Source organism: Zootoca vivipara, chromosome 5 (genome assembly GCF_965207765.1).
Source record: "Zootoca vivipara chromosome 5, rZooViv2.hap1.1, whole genome shotgun sequence".
Classification (NCBI taxonomy): domain Eukaryota; kingdom Metazoa; phylum Chordata; class Lepidosauria; order Squamata; family Lacertidae; genus Zootoca; species Zootoca vivipara.
Window position 1 is genome coordinate 4862665 of NC_142588.1, and position 20139 is coordinate 4882803.

At 44.7% G+C, this 20139-nt stretch overlaps 2 protein-coding genes and 1 pseudogene across 10 annotated transcripts in view; all 3 read left to right on the forward strand.

The window, feature by feature from the left end:
* The first annotated feature begins 5 nt into the window (after nucleotides 1-5).
* Nucleotides 6-11033, forward strand: LOC132592188 (polyglutamylase complex subunit TTLL1-like). The gene is made up of 4 exons (XM_088669975.1): nucleotides 6-68; nucleotides 1242-1328; nucleotides 9009-9172; nucleotides 9767-11033. The coding sequence occupies exons 2-4, from the start codon at nucleotides 1248-1250 to the stop codon at nucleotides 9894-9896; spliced, it is 375 nt and encodes a 124-aa protein (XP_088526101.1). The 5' UTR covers nucleotides 6-68; nucleotides 1242-1247; the 3' UTR covers nucleotides 9897-11033.
* On the forward strand, nucleotides 2876-6999 carry LOC118096532 (uncharacterized; annotated as a pseudogene).
* A 4037-nt stretch (nucleotides 11034-15070) lies between the features above and the next one.
* Nucleotides 15071-20139, forward strand: part of PACSIN2 (protein kinase C and casein kinase substrate in neurons 2) — a 47101-nt gene continuing 42032 nt past the window's right edge. For 6 of the 9 annotated variants that reach the window (XM_035137706.3, XM_035137712.3, XM_035137713.3 and 3 more), the window contains exon 1: nucleotides 15071-15239. The gene's annotated coding sequence lies outside the window, so the exon portion shown is untranslated. Of the gene's footprint in view, nucleotides 15283-20139 lie in introns of all 9 variants that reach the window. The other 3 variants (XM_035137711.3, XM_088669436.1, XM_088669432.1) reach the window with 1 other exon arrangement.

Here is a 20139-nt window from a genome sequence, read left to right on the forward strand (position 1 = left end):
GAGGAGGAGACGAGCAGGAGAAGGGTGTTGCTTCGGTGCGGAGGCTTCGGAATCGCTCGGTCGTTGAGGTAAAGTCTCTCCCTCCCTCCCTCCCTCCCACCCCCTCTCTCTCCCTCCCTCTCTCCCTCCCTCCCACCCCCTCTCCCCCCTCCCTCCCTCCCTCTCTCCCTCCCTCCCCCCTCTCTCCCTCCCTCCCCCTCCCTCCCCCCTCTCTCTTCCCCCCCTCTCTTGCTGGTTCCCGGAGAGGCTCGTGGGCTCCTTGTGTTATGAGTTCCTCGTGTTATGAGGGAGAAAGACTTACGGTAATTTATCCCCTTTCTGCATGCTGTGACATGTCTATCCTGTCGCCTCTTCTTGGCCTTTCCCCCCTAAACTAAAAGGCTCCATATGCTGAAACCTTTCCTCTTGGGAAGTTTCTCCATTCCATCTTTTTGGGGGAAGTTTCCTCTTTTGAACTCAAATGTTCCTATGTTGGATTTTCTCGGCAAGGGGCCACTTACACGTTTATTTAATGTAATAGTACTAGGGTCACTCCTTCCATTCAGTCCAACAACACATCTCATACTTGGTCTTGGGTGCCACTTAAGATTAAGTCCAGGGTTGCCATCCCTCTGGTCGGTCCAAGGTCACAGTCATTTAGGGTTTCTATATGTTACCATTTTGCCAAGGCTGGAATGTGTATGTGTGTGAGGGTAGTTGATATCACCCATTAATGCAGCATTGATGCATGAGCATTTTGATCAGGGGGCAATAGCATGTCCTCAGAACTAGATGAGTTTTTGTATGATTGTAAAATACTTTTTATTAAGAAGTATTACTTGGTTCTTATCACCAGGTTGAGGAATACGATCACATGGCAGCTGCATTCTTGTGCCTGGAAACCAGCCCCTTCAATGCAAAGCAAGAGTTGGACAGGATCTTTTGAGCTTTGGGGGTTCTTAAAAGCAGGGTGGTGTCAGACACCCTCCTTTGAGTCCTTTATGGGTGGAGTGAGCAGCTGGGTTGGTGGCAAGAACAAGCAATAGCCCGTCAAACTTTTTGGACCCCCTTTTCTAGCCCACCATATGATTGTTTGTACCATTTATTGAGGGTGCCCCACAGCTGAGAGCAGCCTAGCAAAATAGGGAGCATGTAACTGAAATGCCTTGCAAATTATTTCAGGAGTCTTAGTCATACTCCCTAGCTAGTAAAATTGTACCGATGTTCATTTCTGCTTTCTTGTCCATTTTCAACTCTTTCAGCCTGTAATGAACAACGATAAACACTGCTTTGAATGTTACGGATATGACATCATCATTGATGACAAGCTAAAGCCGTGGCTTATTGAGGTAAGCAGAGTTATCTTGATGATGCGTGCAGGTTTCCTCTGAACAGCAGGGTCCTGCTCTTTGGCAACTAAAGGATTCCCCTTCTTGGGACTACAGAAAAATGGGTAGCAAAGTAACATTGAATGGGAAAATATTTGCTTTTGAGTAATAATCCTAAAAAGGTGTCTTATAAAGAATCCAGGCCATTGGTCCATCTAGTCTGGCACTGTCTGCTGTAGCTGTTGCTCTCCAAGGCCTTCAGCGTAGATATTTCCCAGCGCTGTTTCTGCAGATCCCTTCTAATCCGAGATCCCAGGAATCTGCCCCTCAGCTCTGCCCCTGGGGCTGACAGAGAAGCCTTGCTGCCTCCCTGTATGGGGCATCGTGGAGGTGGAGCCACTGAGCTAATAAATGATATTTATTAGTTGAATTATCAAGTTTACACTCAGATACTAGTCAAAAGGCAGCCCTAAAGCATCTACTTGCAGAGGTTCAGACAATTGCTTTATCTATGATTAATACTTACAAAATCTCATAATGTCCAAGGGCTTCTTTGGGGGGAGATTTATTCCATTTACAGTCTGGAATTTCCCCGTTAGGGACCTGTCAGAGGGCCTGGTATGGCTACTCTAGAGTAACGACTCCAGCATGGTCTTTTAAGGCTTTTATTAAGTGCTGACTATTTACAGTGTTCAGAGCAATAAAAATGCATCCTTAAGGTGAGGTGTCAGAACTCCCGAATGGCGATTGGCGCGTTTTCTTCCAGCACCACAACTTTGGCAGACCCAACCTCTTCCCCCTACGTTTGCGTCGCAATTCGGGAGTTGGGGGAATTGGCCTCCCCCCTGTGCGTCCAACTTCCTGTCCCACCTGAGGCATGGGCTCCACAACCCTGCCTGAGCCTCGGACACCACTTCCTGACTCTCCGCTGGAGGCAGAGCTCTCCTTACTCTCTCCAGCGCTTGGTGATGGGCTGGAACTTAAGATGGGAGGGACTTCCCTGTATCCCTTGTCCCTCACAGGACCGCAATGTTAAGTGTGTCATTAATAAGATTGTATTTGAGGATACGATCATTGGCAGAACTGGAAGTAAGAAATGGAGAAGCGTTGACCTGCGAAGTGTACACAGGAAGGAGAAAAATAGAGAGTTCACATCCACCAATTCTTTCACAAACAGAAATGCGATTAATGAAATTATCAACAGCAGCTCAGGGTCATTCCATATCAAGTTGCCCAATTTCTGATGACTTTTTTTTACCTCATATCGGCCAATTTTCTTAGAATTTTGAACACATGCTGAATGATCAGAACCAAGTTTAAATCTAAAATATTACTTTTTTTATCTCATCGAGTTTTTGAGTTATGGTATGGGGGTTTGAAATTTTAAAAAAATGATATTTATGAGTTGAATTGTCCCATAGGTTATCTAACCTTTAGTTTAAACAACTATAGTCTTATCTTGGGGAAGTTTATCCCTGACTGCTAAGTAATTTTCAATTCTTTTCAGAGCTTATGGCTCCTGTTTAGTTTTGATTCTAAGGAAACCTCAGCCCCTTAACCTTTTCCTTATGAGGAAACAGCGATTTTCCAGTGAAAGGAATCACTTAGCCGGCACCTGGTCAAGGTTTACTTTATGTAGAGGTTATTTTGAGATATTCAGGGCCGGCCCTACGGCCAGGCTGGGTGGCGCAGGTGGCCATGGCGCCGGGCCACCAGAGGGGGTGGCACGCAGCTGCGCCGGGCCGCTCCGCCGCGCAGCAGCGCCCTCGGCAGCCGCGCTGGGCGCTGAGCCTGCCCACCCATTGCGCAGCAGCGCCTTTGGCAGCCGCGCTGCACTGCGCCCGCCCGCCTTGCTGTGAAAGGGGCGGGGGGGGCGCCGGAGGGATCCGTCGCACCACAGCGCCAGAGGTGCTTAAGACGGCCCTGGAGATATTTATGTCTTTTCTATATCAAAGTTTCTTTTGGGAATTTTAAACCTAAACCTTAAATCAGTTGAGTTTTAGTTTTATTCACCTTATCAATATCTCGTTTCAGGGATTTATCACGGCATAGTTTTGTTTTTGCGCTGACAAAACAAAAAAGAGCAAGGCATTCGCCAGACCAGTCGCCGCCGAGGAGACGTCATGACTCGTTGGACCAATCACTACCCAGGAGGGCCCGTTGTGAGTCACCAGATCAGTCCCCGCCCGGGAGGGGCCGCCGGGGGTCACCAGATCCATCACCTAAAAGGCATCATTCTGACACAGGCAAAAATAATACCAGAAGCTCGCATGGAGGCCAACAGGAACACTACGCTGACAAGCTCTCAACCCATCAGAGTTGGCAAGCTATCTCTGACCTGTCAGCACCCCAGAAGATACTGGCCCGTTGCTGTCTCAGAAACGGCAGTTGTCCACGGGGGGTCTAGGAAAGCAAAGCAACGCCAGAGACTCTGAAGCCAATAAACGGTCCCATTCATCAGTACCTTCACCAAGGAAGCACCAGAGACATGATTCTGAATCCGACTCCGATTCTCCCCCACCCAGGAGGAGTACGAAAACCTCCTCAGATTTGGACCTTTCCCCACCACAGGCCTCTTGCAGTACACACTCACAGCGCGCGAGCGTGTGGCTGGAGGGGGTCAGTCGGTTGAGGGTCTCCTTGAGGGGGTCAGGACTTGGGAGTGGGGAGGAAGGGGTTAATTGGGGAGGGTTCCCCCCAGGGGGCAGCAGGGGTGCTTGGACTTTGGAGGGGGCACCGTGCACTAGGAAGGAAGGGGTTAAGTTGTGGGGGTGTTTCCTTACGGAGGGGGCAATTTGGGGAGAGGAGAGGTCGGGGCTTGGACGGAGTAGCCAGGGTTTAATGGTGGGGGGCGTGGGGAGGAAGGGGTTAAGCGGGGGGAGGGAAGCAGGAAGGGGCTAAGTTGGGGTGCCTTGAAGGAGGGCGGAGCATGGAGAGAGGGAGGGTTTGGGAGGATAGGGCGGAGGTAATGGGGGTCCCTTGGGTGGGGTGGGGTGGGGAGGCAGGGAGGGGTTGGTTGTGGGGGGCCGGCACTTTTCAGGGATGGGGAGTGGAGGGCGCGCGTGAGGTGTGTGTGTGGTGTCCTTGCAGATGCAATGCATTGCCAAGTGGGCGGTTAATTCCGTACAACTTTGGGGGTGCAGTTCTGGGGCAGGGGGTGGGGGGTGGGCGCCATCACTTCCTTCCTGGGCCCCTGACTTTGAGGTCTGCAGCTGCCAGGCTCCTCACGAAGCACAAGGCGGCCGCCGCGAGCCCGCGGGCCCTGTAGCTCCGCCCACATTCCCACTTCATGGCCCCTCCCCTCTTGCTTTGGTCCCGCCCCCAAACGACCTTGTCTTGGTTGCCCCCCCTCCCAGTACGCTCCTGGGTCCACCTATCAAGACTGTTCCAGACTGTGGTTTTGGAAGGGCTTGGAGGCAGCTTGCCGCATCCAGGCAGAAGGCGAGGCTGATGGAATTCCTGCAGTATATATAGACTGGACAAGAAGGAGGAGGGAGAGAGAGAGAGAGCCACTTATGGTGCAGAAGCCCCAAGTCCTTTTTGGATGGAAACCTCTGGAAATCCACTGCTGGAAGGAAGAAACTGGTCTCTTCCATATGAACCTCATGGAGCAGTTGAGGATGCTGCAGCTGATCATAAGCTGTATGTGAAATCTCAGGTGCTTTTTCTGGGTAAGGGGCAGCGAGAGACAAGGGTAAGGAGAAGTCCCATCATTGAAGAATGTTCCTTCTGCTCCTTGGAAGGGTTTGTCTGTTTTCTTGTAGCTGCTGGCCATGGTTGAAACCACTGGCTGGTTTGTGGCTCTGAACATCCTGGTGTAAATAAGCACAGCATCTTGGGTTTTATGTCTCGCACGCACTTCTGGACTGTGCAGCTTTTGCCTGGGCAGGGAGAATGCTTTCCCATAGCCTTTTCCTAAAAGGACCAGCTGGAAATCCGCACTGCAGTATTTGAGAATAAACTTGCCTCCAACAGCAGCTCAAGGAGCTACCGGTAGTTGGGAAATCAACCTGCAAGTTCTGAAACCTTTTTGCATTTCCCCTGAAGCATCTGCTGGTGTCACCGAAGGAGTCTCTTCTGTTCCTGCAAAACATAGGGAAAATAAATGCAAAGACTTTTTTGATAGGAGATGGGATTCTTTGCAGCTAAAATTTCTACTACCCTTTGTATTTTTGATGTGCAGTTTGTAAATAACAACTTCCTTTTCCTTTTGTAAAGTTCTGTTACCACCATGTTTGTACCAGGGAGGAAGAAAAATACACATTTTTGGAATTTTTAATTCCTAATTATTTTGTATCACTTTTTTTAAAAAATTAGTTATGTAACTTTAAAATTTAAAGTAAATCCATCACGTGCCATATCAAATTAAAGCCTATGAAGTTCTGAAGGGATTTGTATTTTTAGTTTGGAAATATCTCATTTCTGGGCTGACCTTTTAAGATTTTTGTTTTGTCTGGCAAGGCCACAATTGTCAGTTTTTTTAAATTTCAAACTCCCATAACTCAAAAACAGGATGAGATAAAAAAAGTAATATTTTAGATTTAACTTGGTTCTGACCATTCAGCAAGTGTTCAAAATTCTAAGAAAATCGGCCAATATGAGGTAAAAAGGCCATCAGAAATTGGGCAACTTAATATGGAATGACCCTGAGCTGCTGTTGATAATTTCATTAATCGCATTTCTGTTTGTGGAAGAATTGGTGGATGTGAACTCTCTATTTTTCTCCTTCCTGTGTACACTTTGTAGGTCAACGCTTCTCCATCTCTTACTTCCAGTACTGCCAATAATCATATCCTCAAATACAATCTTATTAATGAGATTGAATTGCCAAGTGGGCGGTTAATTCCGTACAACTTTGGGGGTGCAGTTCTGGGGCAGGGGGGGGTGGGGGGCCGCCATCACTTCCTTCCTGGGCCCCTGACTTTGAGGTCTGCAAAATGGAAGATGAATTTGGCAGTATTATTAAAAAATCTATGGAATGTAAAAAAGATAGACAAATAAGGGCCCTCAGATGCTTTCGGCGGGGGGGGGGCAAAGCTGGCTTTGTGTCAGCTGAGCTACTGAGGAAGGAGCAGATTGAGGTCAGGAATCAGCAAAGCAGCAGCAAACATTTGGAAGCTGAATCGTGGCATGCTGAAACGGTTTTCCGGGACAAGTCGGGCCGCAAGAGGGACCTGAAGCAGGAATTGCTGGAACAGCACAAGAAAGCAGAGGAGAAATCCAAGCGAGATGAGCAGTATGCCAAATGGGGAAAGCGCCTCACACAGAGCCAGCAGCAGCAGCAGAATGTGGAAGATGCAGCGAAAGAAATGCATTGACGACCAGGACTTGGACAAGATGCTGCAAGAGCAGGAGCATCATGGCCGATTTCCTTAAGAAGAAGAAGAAGGCCAAGGAGAAGAAAGATACAAAAAAACCCCAAGATGTAGTGGACCAGCACCCCCACTTAATAGGTTCAACATCTGGCCTGGGTATCGCTGGGATGGAGTGGACAGGTCCAACGGCTTTGAGCAGAAGCGCTTTGCTAGGATCTCAAGTAAGAAGGCAGTTCAGGAGCTGGCATACAAGTGGAGTGTTGAGGACATGTGATTTTCCATCCTGAGATGCGATGGAACCTTCTCACAGTGCTGGAGATGGAAGGCTCTCCTCTGCAACAGGGTTAAAGGGGTCCACCTATCAAGACTGTTCCAGGGGTTTTGCCGCATCCAGGCAGAAGGCGAGGCTGATGGAATTCCTGCAGTATATATAGACTGGACAAGGAGGAGGGGGAGAGAGCCACCTATGGTGCAGAAGCCCCAAGTCCTTTTCGGATGGAAACCTCAGGAAATCCACTGCTGGAAGGAAGAAACTGGTCTCTTCCATATGAACCTCATGGAGCAGTTGAGGATGCTGAAGCTGATCATAAGCTGTATGTGAAATCTCAGGTGCTTTTACTGGGTAAGGGGCAGCGAGAGACAAGGTTAAGGAGAAGTCCCTTCATTGAAGAATGTTCCTTCTGCTCCTTGGAAGGGCTTGTCTCTTTTCTTGTAGCTGCTGGCCGTGGTTGAAACCACTGGCTGGTTTGTGGCTCTGAACATCCTGGTGTAAATAAGCACAGCATCTTGGGTTTTCTGTCTTGCACGCACTTCTGGACCGTGCAGCTTTTGCCTGGGCAGGGAGAATGCTTTCCCATAGCCTTTTCCTAAAAGGACCAGCTGGAAATCCACACTGCAGTATTTGAGAATAAACTTGCCTCCAACAGCAGCTCAAGGAGCTACCGGTAGTTGGGAAATCAACCTGCAAGTTCTGAAACCGTTTTGCATTTCCCCTGAAGCATCTGCTGGTGTCACCGAAGGAGTCTCTTCTGTTCCTGCAAAACATAGGGAAAATAAATGCAAAGACTTTTTCATAGGAGATGGGATTCTTTGTAGCTAAAATTTCTACTACCCTTTGTATTTTTGATGTGCAGTTTGTAAATAACAACTTCCTTTTCCTTTGTAACGTTCTGTTACCACCATGTTTGTACCAGGGAGGAAGAAATATTTGGTCTTGAAAAAAAGAAATGTGATATAATACACATTTTTGGAATTTTTAATTCCTAATAATTTTGTATCACTTTTAAATTTTTTTTAGTTATGTAACTAATAATTTTGTATCACTTTTAGTTATGTAACTTTAAATTTAAAGTAAATCCATCACGTGCCATATCAAATTGAACCTATGAAGTTCTGAAGAGATTGGTATTTTTAGTTTGCAAATATCTCAATTCTGGGCTGAGCTTTTAAGATTTTTGTTTCGTCTGGCAAGGCCACAATTGTCAGGGTTTTTTTTTAATTTCAAACCCCCATAACTCAAAAACTCGATGAGATAAAAAAGTAATATTTTAGATTTAAACCTGGTTCAAAATTCTAAGAAAATTGGGCAATATGAGGTGAAAAAGTCATCAGAAATTTCTGTTTGTGGAAGTATTGGTGGATGTGAACTCTCTATTTTTCTCCTTCCTGTGTACACTTCGTAGGTCAACACTTCTCCATCTCTTACTTCCAGTACTGCCAATGATCGTATCCTCAAATACAATCTTATTAATGACACACTTAACACTGCGGTCCCTAACGGGGAAATTCCATACTGTAAATGGAATAAATCTCCCCCCAAAGAAGCCCTTGGACATTATGAGATTTTGTAAGTATTAATCATAGATAAAGCAATAGATAAAGCAGGGCTGCCTTTTGACTAGTATCTGAGATGTTAACGCAGCAGGAACTCAGATGGCATATTATTACTTATTTCTTTTATGAATGACTTCTTAGAAAGCATTTCTGAGCAATTTCAAACCATGACAAATGCATAATGCATAAAAGCATAATGGTTCACAAGGTCTGTAAACTTAGAGATTGGTATTTTTAGTTTGGAATTCTGGGCTGTGCTTTTAAGATTTTTGTTTTGTCTGGCAAGGCCACAATTGTCAGGTTTTTTTTATTTCAAATTCCCATAACTCAAAAACGGGATGATTTAAACCTGCTTCTGATCATTTAACAAGTGTTCAAAATTCTAAGAAAATTGGCTGATTTGAGGTAAAAAAAAAAGTAATCAAAAATTGGGCAACTTGATATGGAATGACCCTGAGCTGCTGTTGATAATTTCATTAATCGTATTTCTGTTTGTGGAAGAATTGGTGGATGTGAACTCTCTATTTTTCTCCTCCCTGTGTACACTTTATAGGTCAACGCTTCTCCATCTCTTACTTCCAGTACTGCTAATGATCATATCCTCAAATACAATCTTATTAATGACACACTTAACATTGCGGTCCCTAACGGGGAAATTCCAGACTGTAAGTGGAATAAATCTCCCCCCAAAGAAGCCTTTGGACATTATGAGATTTTGTAAGTATTAATCATAGATAAAGCAATTGTCTCAACCTCTGCAGGTAGATGCTTTAGGGATGCCTTTTGAAGGTAAACGGCATTTCTGTGCGCTGCCCTAGTTCTCCAGAAGCGGCTTAGTCCTGCTGGCCACATGACCCAAAAGCTGCCTGCAGACAAATGCCAGTTCCCTCAGCCTATAGAGCGAGATAAGTGGGCAACCCCAGAGTCTTCTGCAACTGGACCTAACGGTCAGGGGTACCTTTACCTTTACCTTTATATATAAAATAACTTCCCCACACAGGTTTTCTGCATGCAGAAGAACCTTCACATGCTTTCAAAATGCATGGGTGTGGGCGAAGGGGGTTGTTGGTTGGTTGGTTTTTGGTTCTCATTTTCATCATTTATTTTTGTGTTGTGAACCATCCTGATATTGTGGTTGGCGGAATAATAATAATAATAATAATAGGCGGATAATTGGCAAGCCTTCAATTCCTCCATCTACAGCCTGTAGTAGTAAAGTCTTGGAAGAGCAGTGGCACCACTTTGTTCTGATCATTGTTTAGCCCACCTGTGAATCCCATGGGACAATAATGACTTTCTCTTTGCCTTTAGATATGATGAAGAGATGGCGCAAAGTGAAGTGTCAGATCGTGATATGAGAAGTCGCTCTGGGCAGTCCATTGGATTGAAGGGAACTCGAGCCAGAGACACTGGAAAATCAGGGCCCCTTACATGGAAGTAGCTGCAGAATGAACTGTAGTCTGGCGGTTCCTGAAATTCAGGGATGTGGTTTTTGTCGGAGGTTTGCTTGAAATGGATGCTCAGATTTTGGATGACCTCCTTCCTGTTCGCAAAACGCTCTTATGGGGGAGGTATTGTTGCGCAAAGAGGACAGAATATTGATAAAGAAAAGACAACAATTTAACTTCCTAACGAAAGCATTAAACGCCAAATCCGTAATTCCTATTGGAATATCCGGTTGAGCTATCCTTTTACTTTAAAGGCAAACGAAGGAAATTTGAGACATTTGAAGAAGCGGACATTTTTTGGAGAAAATATGGGAAGAGGCTGGGGAAATATTGGAAGGAGATAAGAATGGAATCAGATCGGAAGAAAGGAAAGATCAAGAGTTGTCAGAGTCGGAAAGAGAAGGAGAAGAAGATGAACAACAGGAGACAGAAGGATGAAGGACGGCTGCGTATAGACTGCTGAACTATTAATCTTTTTATTTACAGCTGTCTGAAGAGTAATGTAAAGGTTGAATATTATTGTATTTTATTTAAACAGGGAAATACATATCAAGTTAAAGGAGGTCCCGTAATTAGAAAAAGAAGAAAATGGAAGATGAATTTGGCAGTATGATTTTAAAATCTATGGAATGTAAAAAAGTTAGACAAATAAGGGTGATAATTAGAATGTGTGAGAAGGAAATAATATGCAAAGGAAATTAACAGAGAGAAAAAGATAATACAGATTATGTGATTGGAAGTCTAGTGTGGGTGGTGGGGGGGTATGGTGTTGTTTGTGGATTGTATAATTTGTTTAATGTTTTTTAACTTTATAAATATCCTTTTTGTGAGTATGAATGACTGTATGTAAGATGATGTGTGTAAATTATGTATTTAATTTAAAAAATGCTCTTATGGGGGAGGTAATGTTGCACAAAGGGGACAGAATATTTTTCTGTACGGCAGTGACAAGTACATTGAAGGACTGGACAAAATTGGTTTATTAGCATGTACATAAACAGTTATTAATCAGTTCATTGCCGGTTTACTGCAGGACTGTCATGCTGCATGTTGTATGAAATAGTTGTATTAATATATACTATGCGTTAATATAATTGGAAATGAGGTTTTTAAATGAATTGCTGTGTCTTGCAAACAACTGGTTGCTTTCTCACATGTTGCTACCATAGGGGTCCCCAATACTTTTTGGTTCAGGGGCACTTGTTTTGTTTTGGACTACAAAATCCCCATTTCATAGAACTAAACCTGGTGATGCTCAGAATTGCTAAACAAGGAAAACACCAACAAATAAAATACAGCACTCAAGGCAGGAAACACGTCCTATAAAACAGGTAACACTCCCCCAACAACCCCCCGCCCGCAAAAAAGCCCTCTCAAACTGTCATTTCAATCAATCAGCAGAGGCTGGAAACCTTGGTGGGTGCCAACAGGATGATGTGCCCCCAGGTGCCACATTGGACAAAATATGCATCTTGAAATTCATATTTTGTAGGGAGAAAAACTGTCTTTTTTTCTTAATATTTTATAGAATTGTATGAGTATACTACTGAAAGCACACACTTTTTTTTTTTTGCAAAATACACTAAAAGACCAAATCAGTCTGGTTTATGTTCGAAATGCCTGTTTTCAAACTACATGTTTGCACTTCTAAATGCTGCTTATAGAATGGATGGGGGAACCTAAAAAGCATTTTGTACCGGGAGTATTGCGACAGGCCTGTTGTCATGACTAAATATAGCAGAGACCGATCTATAAGCTGTGTGCTGATACAGCGATGCATTTCTGCACAATTCTGGGCACCGCAATTCAAGAAGGATACTGACAAGCTGGAACGTGTCCAGAGGAGGGCAACCAAAATGGTCAAAGGCCTGGAAACAATGCCTCATGAGGAACGGCTTAGGGAGCTGGGTATGTTTAGCCTGGAGAAGAGAAGGTTAAGGGGTGATATGATAGCCATGTTCAAATATATAAAAGGATGTCATACAGAAGAGGGTGAAAGATTGTTTTCTGCTGCTCCAGAGAAGCAGACATGGAGCAATGGATTCAAGCTACAAGAAAGAAGATTCCACCTAAACATTAGGAAGAACTTCCTGACAGTAAGAGCTGTTCAACAGTGGAATTTGCTGCCAAGGAGTGTGGTGGAGTCTCCTTCTTTGGAGGTCTTTAAGCGGAGGCTTGACAGCCATCTGTCAGGAATGCTTTGATGGTGTTTCCTGCTTGGCAGGGGGTTGGACTGGATGGCCCTTGTGGTCTCTTCCAACTCTATGATTCTATGATGTAACAGCTATTATTGGTAGAAACGACGTCAGTGTTGAGTTTCAAGTATCCTTTGCCAATTAGAATACAATCTGGAAAGCACACTAAGAAACTGGTGCATTGCAGTGGCTTTGTCAGATAACATCACAAATTGGTACATCAACATTTCAATCAATCAGCAGAGGCTGGAAACCTTGGTGGGTGCCGACAGGGTGATGTGCCCCCAGGTGCCACATTGGACAAAATATGCATCTTGAAATTCATATGCTGCCCCAAATTACAGCTGACTTTGTGTCAGCATCTCCAAATCCTCACTCCCCGTGGCGTAGTAAGGTCATGTGGTAGGGAATGCAAAAGAATGGACTGCTGGGGGGGGGAGAAGTCCGTGTCGCCAACCTGCACCAAAAGTGCCACCCCTGGGGAGGGGAACGGGTGCCCCCCGGCTCTAGCGCCCCCTTGCTTCGCTGCAATTTGGGGCAGCAGTGGGGAGTGTAGGAGGGTGGGTTGCTGGGGGGGGAGGGAGGGGGCCCCTGCAGCACTGGGCCGCACCGGGGGTGTTGTTTTGGGGAGGGGGTGGGCAGCTCTTCGGCGCTTGCCTGCGGCCGTGGCTGTGATCCCAGGACCTCCCGGGGACAGGGTGTGCTTCCCACCAGGCGCTTTGTCACCCCCCTCTGTGATGGCACGTGGGGCGGCCCTCTTTGCTCTGCCCCTGCTTACTCCACCTTTGTGCACACTGCCTGTCAAACAATAGCATGAACCAAGGGTCGACAAACAACAATTAACAGGGATTTGCCTCTTCCGATTTACCACTTACCTGTTTTAATCCCTCGTCTGACGTCTCTTGTTTTCATTGTTATGTATGGAATTTAAAAGGTATAAATGTAAGAATTTCCTTTTGTTCTGGGTTCTCCGCCGCCTGTTTGTTACGTGAGTGGGAACCCTGTTGCCAACAGTATTTACAGTATTTTGTAATAAAGGCCTGGCTTATAGCCACTTTGCTTTTCATCAAATAAATAAATGCATAAAATAAATGAACACTGTAAAATGAATGAATAAATGCATTAAATCAGGCATCCCCAAACTTCGGCCCTCCAGATGTTTTGGACTACAATTCCCATCATCCCTGACCACTGGTCCTGTTAGCTAGGGATCATGGGAGTTGTAGGTCAAAACATCTGGAGGGCCGCAGTTTGGGGATGCCCGCATTAAATCCTTTGTTGCTCAAACATACCTGATACTTACAAAAAGAGGAAGTCTTCACACAGAGAAATAAAGTCCACACATGGAAATGAGGAACTGAGAAAGGGAAGGCTCCAAAATATGATACATATGTACTTTTAAAATTTTGCCTTAGGAAACTTTTCACTTCTTTTAAAGCAAGCAATGTCTATGTCTGGTTTAACATCTTTTTTATACTTAATACACAGCAGCTAAAGGATTATTTTAAAGAATATTTTGACCACGGTACACCATGGTGTGACATTTTCTTGGGAGTAAGTCACATAAAATGCAGCAGGACTTCTGAGTAAGAATGCAAAGGACTGGGCGCTCATTAGAAAACTACATCAGCAACAAGGTGAAAAATAAAGATTTGCATCAGGATCTGCTGCCCCTGTGGACCTTGCCACCTGAAGTAGGCCGGCCCTGTCAGTAATAGTAGGCTCAGGACCGCAATACCTCAAGGACTGCCTCTCCCCCATATGAACCAATCCAGACCCTGCAACCATCATGAGACCCTTCTTCGTGTGCCCTTCTTCCACGTGAGGTCTGGACGGTGGCACCATGAAAATGGGCCTTTTGTGTGGTGGCTCCCCATCTGTGAGATGCTCTCTCCAGGGAGGCTCACCTGGCCCCTTCACTACATAACTAGGAGCCAGATGAAAACATTTCTCTATAACCTGGCCTGGGGCTCATTAACATTCTATGGTCTTTGAAATGTGTTTGTGGGAGGTTCTTGGTTTGTTTATGCATTATGTGTACCCATTTTGTATTTTTATGTTATGAACTGCCAGATCTTTGGATGAAGATACATAATAAGAATAAAAATAATAATTAATAGTAACTGACACTTGTCACTTACAAAGGGGATGTGATTGCATTTTGCCTCTGATCTCTGAATTCAGCCCATCCAGATGCCTTTCTGTCAAGGCAAGGATTTAAATCCTGAATTATTTTGAGAGTCTGGACTCCGTTTCTGCTGTGGGTTTTTTTTTTGTGTGTGTGTGTGTATGGAATTATCGTTTGTTAAACATTTTTAGCGATTCCTATGATGATATTATAATAATAATAATAATAATAATAATAATAATAATAATAATAATAATAATGGTTATAACCCGCCCATCTGGCTGGGTTTCCCCAGCCACCATAGCTGCCAAGTTTTCCCTTTTATCGCGAGGAAGCCTATTCAGCATAAGGGAATTTCCCTTAAAAAAAGGGAGAACTTGGCAGCTATGCCAGCCACTCTAGGCGGCTTCCAACAAGGGATTAAAAATACGTTGAAACACCCGTCATTAAAAACTTCGCTAAACAGGGCTGGGCATTGAAAACCTTGGGCGCTTCCCGTAAAAACTGTGCTTTTCCAAGCGGGGAGGGGCAGAAATACAGCTGGCTCTGGGGGCGGGGCAGACGCTGCTAAGTCACGCCCCCAGGCTCGCGGTCTCCCCAGAAGCCCCGCCTTCCCTCCTTGCTGCTGCAATCCGAATTCCCCTCATCCTGCGCGTGGGCGATTCAACGCGGAAGCCAGCGTTGATCGACAGTTCACGGAGAAAATGGTTAAGCGGAGCGGGGCGGGCCAACGGCGAAGCGCCGGACTGGCCGCAATTTTTCGCGTTCGTCCAATCGGAGGCGGCGCCCTGGCGGCGGCCAATCAGCGCTGGCGGGCTGGCGGGCGCCGTCGGAGGAGGCGGGCAGGAGAAGGGAGTTGCTTCGGTGCGGAGGCTCCGGAATTGCTCGGTCTTTGCGGTGCGGAGCGGACGCGGCGCGACGGGCAGGACGGAGGGCTGGGCAGTTGGGCGTCGCCTGCCTCTCTCTCTCTGGTACCCGGAGAGGCTCGTGGGCTCCGCGCAGCGCTCGCCAAGGTGAGGACGGACCGGCCCCCCGCCCGTTTCGCCGGTGCCAACGGTAGGGCCGGCCCGCCCGGGAGGCCAGTTGAGGCGAGCGCCTCAGGCGGCAGAAGGCCTTCGCTCGCCCTTTCTTTCCTGGCGGGGAGAGGGAGACGTCGCGGGGTGGTTCCCTTCAGGTGCCGGAAGACCTGGGGCGAGGCTCCGGGTCCCCCTTCGGTGGGGTGTGGGGACGCGGGAGTCGCTCTGATGAGGAAGACGTGTGTGCGTCTGGGGGACGGGAGGGGCGCCTCCGTGGTGCCTCTTTGCTGGCTGTCATCGCTGCAGCTGTTTCACGTGCGCCGCCGTGGAGTTTGGAGGAGACCAGGAGGGGCCCCATGAATTTATCCCCCGGCATCCGAGGGGTCCTGGGTTTGCCGCGCTCCCCGTTCCTCACCGGCCACACGGAGCCCTGCCTCTGCTGAGCCAGTTTTGTGGGCTGCCGGCGAGGATGACACCGGGTAGCTCTTGCGGTTGGAAAAGGCTCCGAGGCAGCCTGAAGGAGAGAGCCATGGGCTCAAGGTCATCACCTGGAGAGCCCCTTTTGGGAGAGGCTGTGGGGGTGAAATGCAGGCCTTCCTGGTCCAGGTCCAGTGCTGCCTACTTAGGTATTCGCTGTGCCCGAATTACTTTATTCCTCCTAACCCCTAGGGATAGCCAGCAGGAGTCCGGGTACCAGAGGCATGTGTGTATTGGGCGCACATCACAACACGCGAGGCTCCATTTGAAAGGATGGGCAAATTGTTATATGGATTGTGGGGATTGAAACTAGGGAGCATATTTTAAAAAAATCTGGCCAGATCAGTCAAAGAATGGTTATAAACAATTGTTCAGTTTGGGCTGATAAAATTTCTTATGTGCCGTGTGATGTGATGGCTTCAGGATGCGATAGTGTGACCTCCATTCAAGTCTCTAGTAGTGGTGAGCTCAGTGTCCTGCCCCACATGGTGGAGATGGTGGCCACCTTCCAGTGAGCTCCATTTTCTCATTGCTGGTGGTATAGCGCCTCTGAACCTGAAGCATCCATCCTCTTTCAGTAGCTTATCTCCCCCGTATATATATTTATTGCATCTTGTTTTTAGTCGGGTACAATGGAGTGATACTCTTTGGTGAGGTTTTTTCTCTTGGATCTCAGTAGTCTGCTAGGCAAAGCTGCAGGCAAATGACTGGCATTTCTGGCTTTGGGGTAGTATGCTGGTTGTCTTAGAATTAGCAGCTACTGAATCCAACATAAACACCCATCAATGGCAGCCTGGGTTCTAGCAGCAGTAGCTTGCTTATTCCTTTATTTAATGATGGGACTGTTAACAGTCCCTGGGGTGTTCTCGTGTCATGTTTACCTCTGAAACTGGAGTTCTGTGCAACTGAGCTGGCCATAGCTTCTGCTTTGTTAAATAAAACTTACAGTATCTTCTCCCATCCCAATGGACAGAGTTTTGTGGTATCTTAAAGACTAATAATATATCATATGGCCAACAAGACATGATACACAATAACTCCTGATCATAGATCTGTTAGCATGGTACTATCTCCCCACCCCACAATGGAACAAATAGCAGCTGGGCGAAGAGGGAATGATTATTTTAACTGCAGAAATCTTTTGCGGTGTGTGTCTTTTTGCAGCGTTCAGAGGAGGAAGGTAGATTTTAATGTGAATGACTAAGTCATGGAAAGGGAATTGTATGGAATAATCTGAGCTATGGCAAAGGGAACAAGTGGTAAAAAGACAGACATCTGATGAGGCAAAGCAGTGGGCAGGAATAGTTGCATGTTATGTTGGTTCTGGCGAACCTGGTGAGTTCTGTGTTTACTATTGAATGTCTTTCTGTAAATCCTGTTCTTATTCAAGTGTAGCTGAGATGAGTGAAATTGAATTCTAGTTGTACTGCAGGACAATTTAGAGGACAAGATTAAAGTCTAAAGGTGATGATAGTAATAAAGTATTCTTGATCCTGGGATAGATTACTTTCTTGTTAATAGTTCTGTATCTTTTCCCTCTTCACATAGCTCTGCATTGAGATTTCATATTGAAATAAGCAGTTCCTTCTGAGTAGTAGTGGAAATACAGTGGTATGACTTTTAGACATGTTCTGCCACAGCAACCTCTTGCCAGAAGGAATATGGTCATGTGCTCTGCAGTGGTGCGATGGGTAGTGTTGGACTAGGATCTAGGAGACCAGGATTCAAATCTTGTTTAGTCATGAAGCTCACTGAATGGCCTTGGACCAGTTGCTGTCTCTTGGCCTAAACTATCTCACAGAATGGTTAAGATAAAATGGAGAAAAATAAAGACAGAGATAGAGATCAGCATTGACCTGAGGCTCACAATAGACTGAAAGGTGGGCTATAAATACAAAAATAAAATAGTTGGCTTTCAAAAACAGTGCTAGTTAGTGTGTTAGGATCTGTGATGTGCTTTCCTCTGCTAGGGTACTGAGTGAGATGCTGTCTTTTCTTTTTCAGATCAGATTCATTTATTCAAATACCTAGTCATATGATATTCAGCTTTTCTGGTGGCCGTTCTGATTGAAATTATAGGCTGGCTAATGTTATTCTAACCTTGGCTATATATTTTGTTTAGTTCTTCCATAATTACCCCCACCCCTAATTGATAAGTGCCTTTCAGGAGCTGCAACAAAACAAGCTTAAGAGTTGAGAAATGTTCCCACCAATCTGATTTCCTTAATGCACTTTCCTTAAGTGCACCAGACAATTCATTTGGGAAACATGTATATTTGAAACTTGAGACTTGCTCCCATCTTCATGCGGATGTTTGTTGAAATGTTCACTTTTAAATGTATGCCTTCCTTTTGGGTCCACTGAAGTCTGCAAATCAGTTCATATAGTAAAACTACATACAATATTATAAAACAGAACATCAACTTCAATTTTAAAAATGAGAACAAGAATGCTGAGAACCATTTTTTAATTTGGATACCTGGTAGAAGAGATCAGTCTCTAGCCTACTAACTTTAATTAGAGTTTAATTAGAGTCTACTTTAATTAGTAGAATGAGCTTGGCATACATTTCTTAGGAATACTATAAAGGCTGCCACTATCAAAAAAGCTTTATTTCAATAAAGAAATGCAAGGTTGAGTTGTAGTCTCAATATTTTCTATTTATAGAAGGCTTTGGGGATCAGAATTGTTCATTAAATATGCTACATTTCTTAGCTCTTGCACTTTAAATTTTCTAGCCTGGAGCTATTTGCTGCAAATTGGCCTGGTGTAGCCTTGAGGCCCTTTTGTGAAGCCAATTTGCTCTCATTAAAATGAAATCTAGTTTCTCAGCATTCTCAAGATCCTGGCCCTTGTAGTTTACGAGAAGCCTGAGTTGAATAAGTTATACTTGAATAAGTTACTGTACCTGTTACAACCTACAGTAGTTTAACGTGTTCCTGTAATTAGTAGATTTAAGTCTTATACAGGTGAAACTAGAAAAATTAGAAGATTGTCAAAAAGTCATTTATTTCAGTAATTCAACTTAAAAGGTGAAACCAATATAGGAGATAGACTCATGACATACAAAGTGAGATATGTCAAGCCTTTATTTGTTGTAATTGTGAAGATTATGGTGTCAGTTCTTACTGAGTTTAAATTCAGTTTGCCAGTCAGTTTTTTTGTGACTCACTCTACCTATCCAGATATGTAGTTGACATCCATTATGACAGCACTCTTTAATACTATAGCTTGGGAAGGCTTTCTTTTTGCCACTTAGATTGTGATTTAGACTGATTTATTGCATCGTACTCTGCGTGTAATATGAAAATCACTGCTCTTGAGTCCTTTTTTCCGAAAATAGCATATATTTAGGGTAATAGTATGAGTGAATTCATATTGCCTATGCCTCTTGCAAGTTGACTTAAGGCAAACATTTTATGAAAAGTTTTGGTGTACCCCTCAAAAGAAAAAGCAGACAAAGTCTAATGAATTTAAAAGTACTAATAAAGTTTGTATAAAATCTATTATCCCGGTAGTTTGTTTAGGTAGCATTAGACAAGGTCATCTGTCATCTGAAAAATGTCTAGGGAAATATATTAATCCCTGTGGAAGTACTGTATAGTTTGTAGTTCAACTGGAAATACAGGTTAGTTGTTCATAAACTTTGATAATGACACAAAGTCCATGTCTTTAAAGGTTAATCAACCAAGGAACTTAATTTCATCACTATTTCAGAACTGTGACAAGTGTTGTATTCCCATAGAAACCACAATAATCAGCATCAAGAGCTACATCTCATTAGTACGTTCTATTCTGCGATAGCAATGCATAGCATGCTTTTCTTCTGAAAAGGCATACCGTACAACCTGGTAACATGTCAGGAAAGAATTATGGATTGAAACAGTGGAATGATCCCCATGTCTTCTTACTCAAAAGCGGCACAGATTACATTGTGTGTGGTTTAACTGGCATTTACCTGATTTACCACCAAGCTTTAAGGCTATCAGTTATTTATTTGACTTAATGGTTATTGCATAGCTATTATGCAAATTAAGCTTGCGGTAATTTAAACTATCTAGTTTTTGAAACACCTGGAGAAAACATGGATGTTACTAGTGGCCAACATAAAAACTCATTATGCTAAGTAAACTTTCTAAAGTGGAAAGTAAACAGGGAATAAGATGAAGGCAGAAGTATAAAGGTACTGTGTGGTTTTTTTGGCATTAATATGACATTTTTTAAAATCTGGAAAAACAAGTGGTATCTGCAGTGCAGTGTGGTTTGGTTCAATGTTCCAACCATACTGTTCTATCCCCCATCCTCTGTTTTATTTTTCTCCATCAGCATTCTGTGCTTAGTGCACAATGAACAGTTTTGGGTTGGTTGCCCCTTAAGGGCAATATCCATGATTCCACATGTGAGCAGATAAGACAGAATT

What these genes read in the sequence shown, in the direction of transcription:
- LOC132592188 (XM_088669975.1), top strand. Translation starts at nt 1,248, where the DNA reads ATGAACAACGATAAACACTGCTTTGAATGTTACGGATATGACATCATC. An exon ending in TAAAGCCGTGGCTTATTGAG is followed by an intron (nt 1,329 to 9,008) that starts GTAAGCAGAGTT and finishes TACACTTTATAG; the next exon opens with GTCAACGCTTCTCCATCTCT. An exon ending in TTTGGACATTATGAGATTTT is followed by an intron (nt 9,173 to 9,766) that starts GTAAGTATTAAT and finishes CTTTGCCTTTAG; the next exon opens with ATATGATGAAGAGATGGCGC.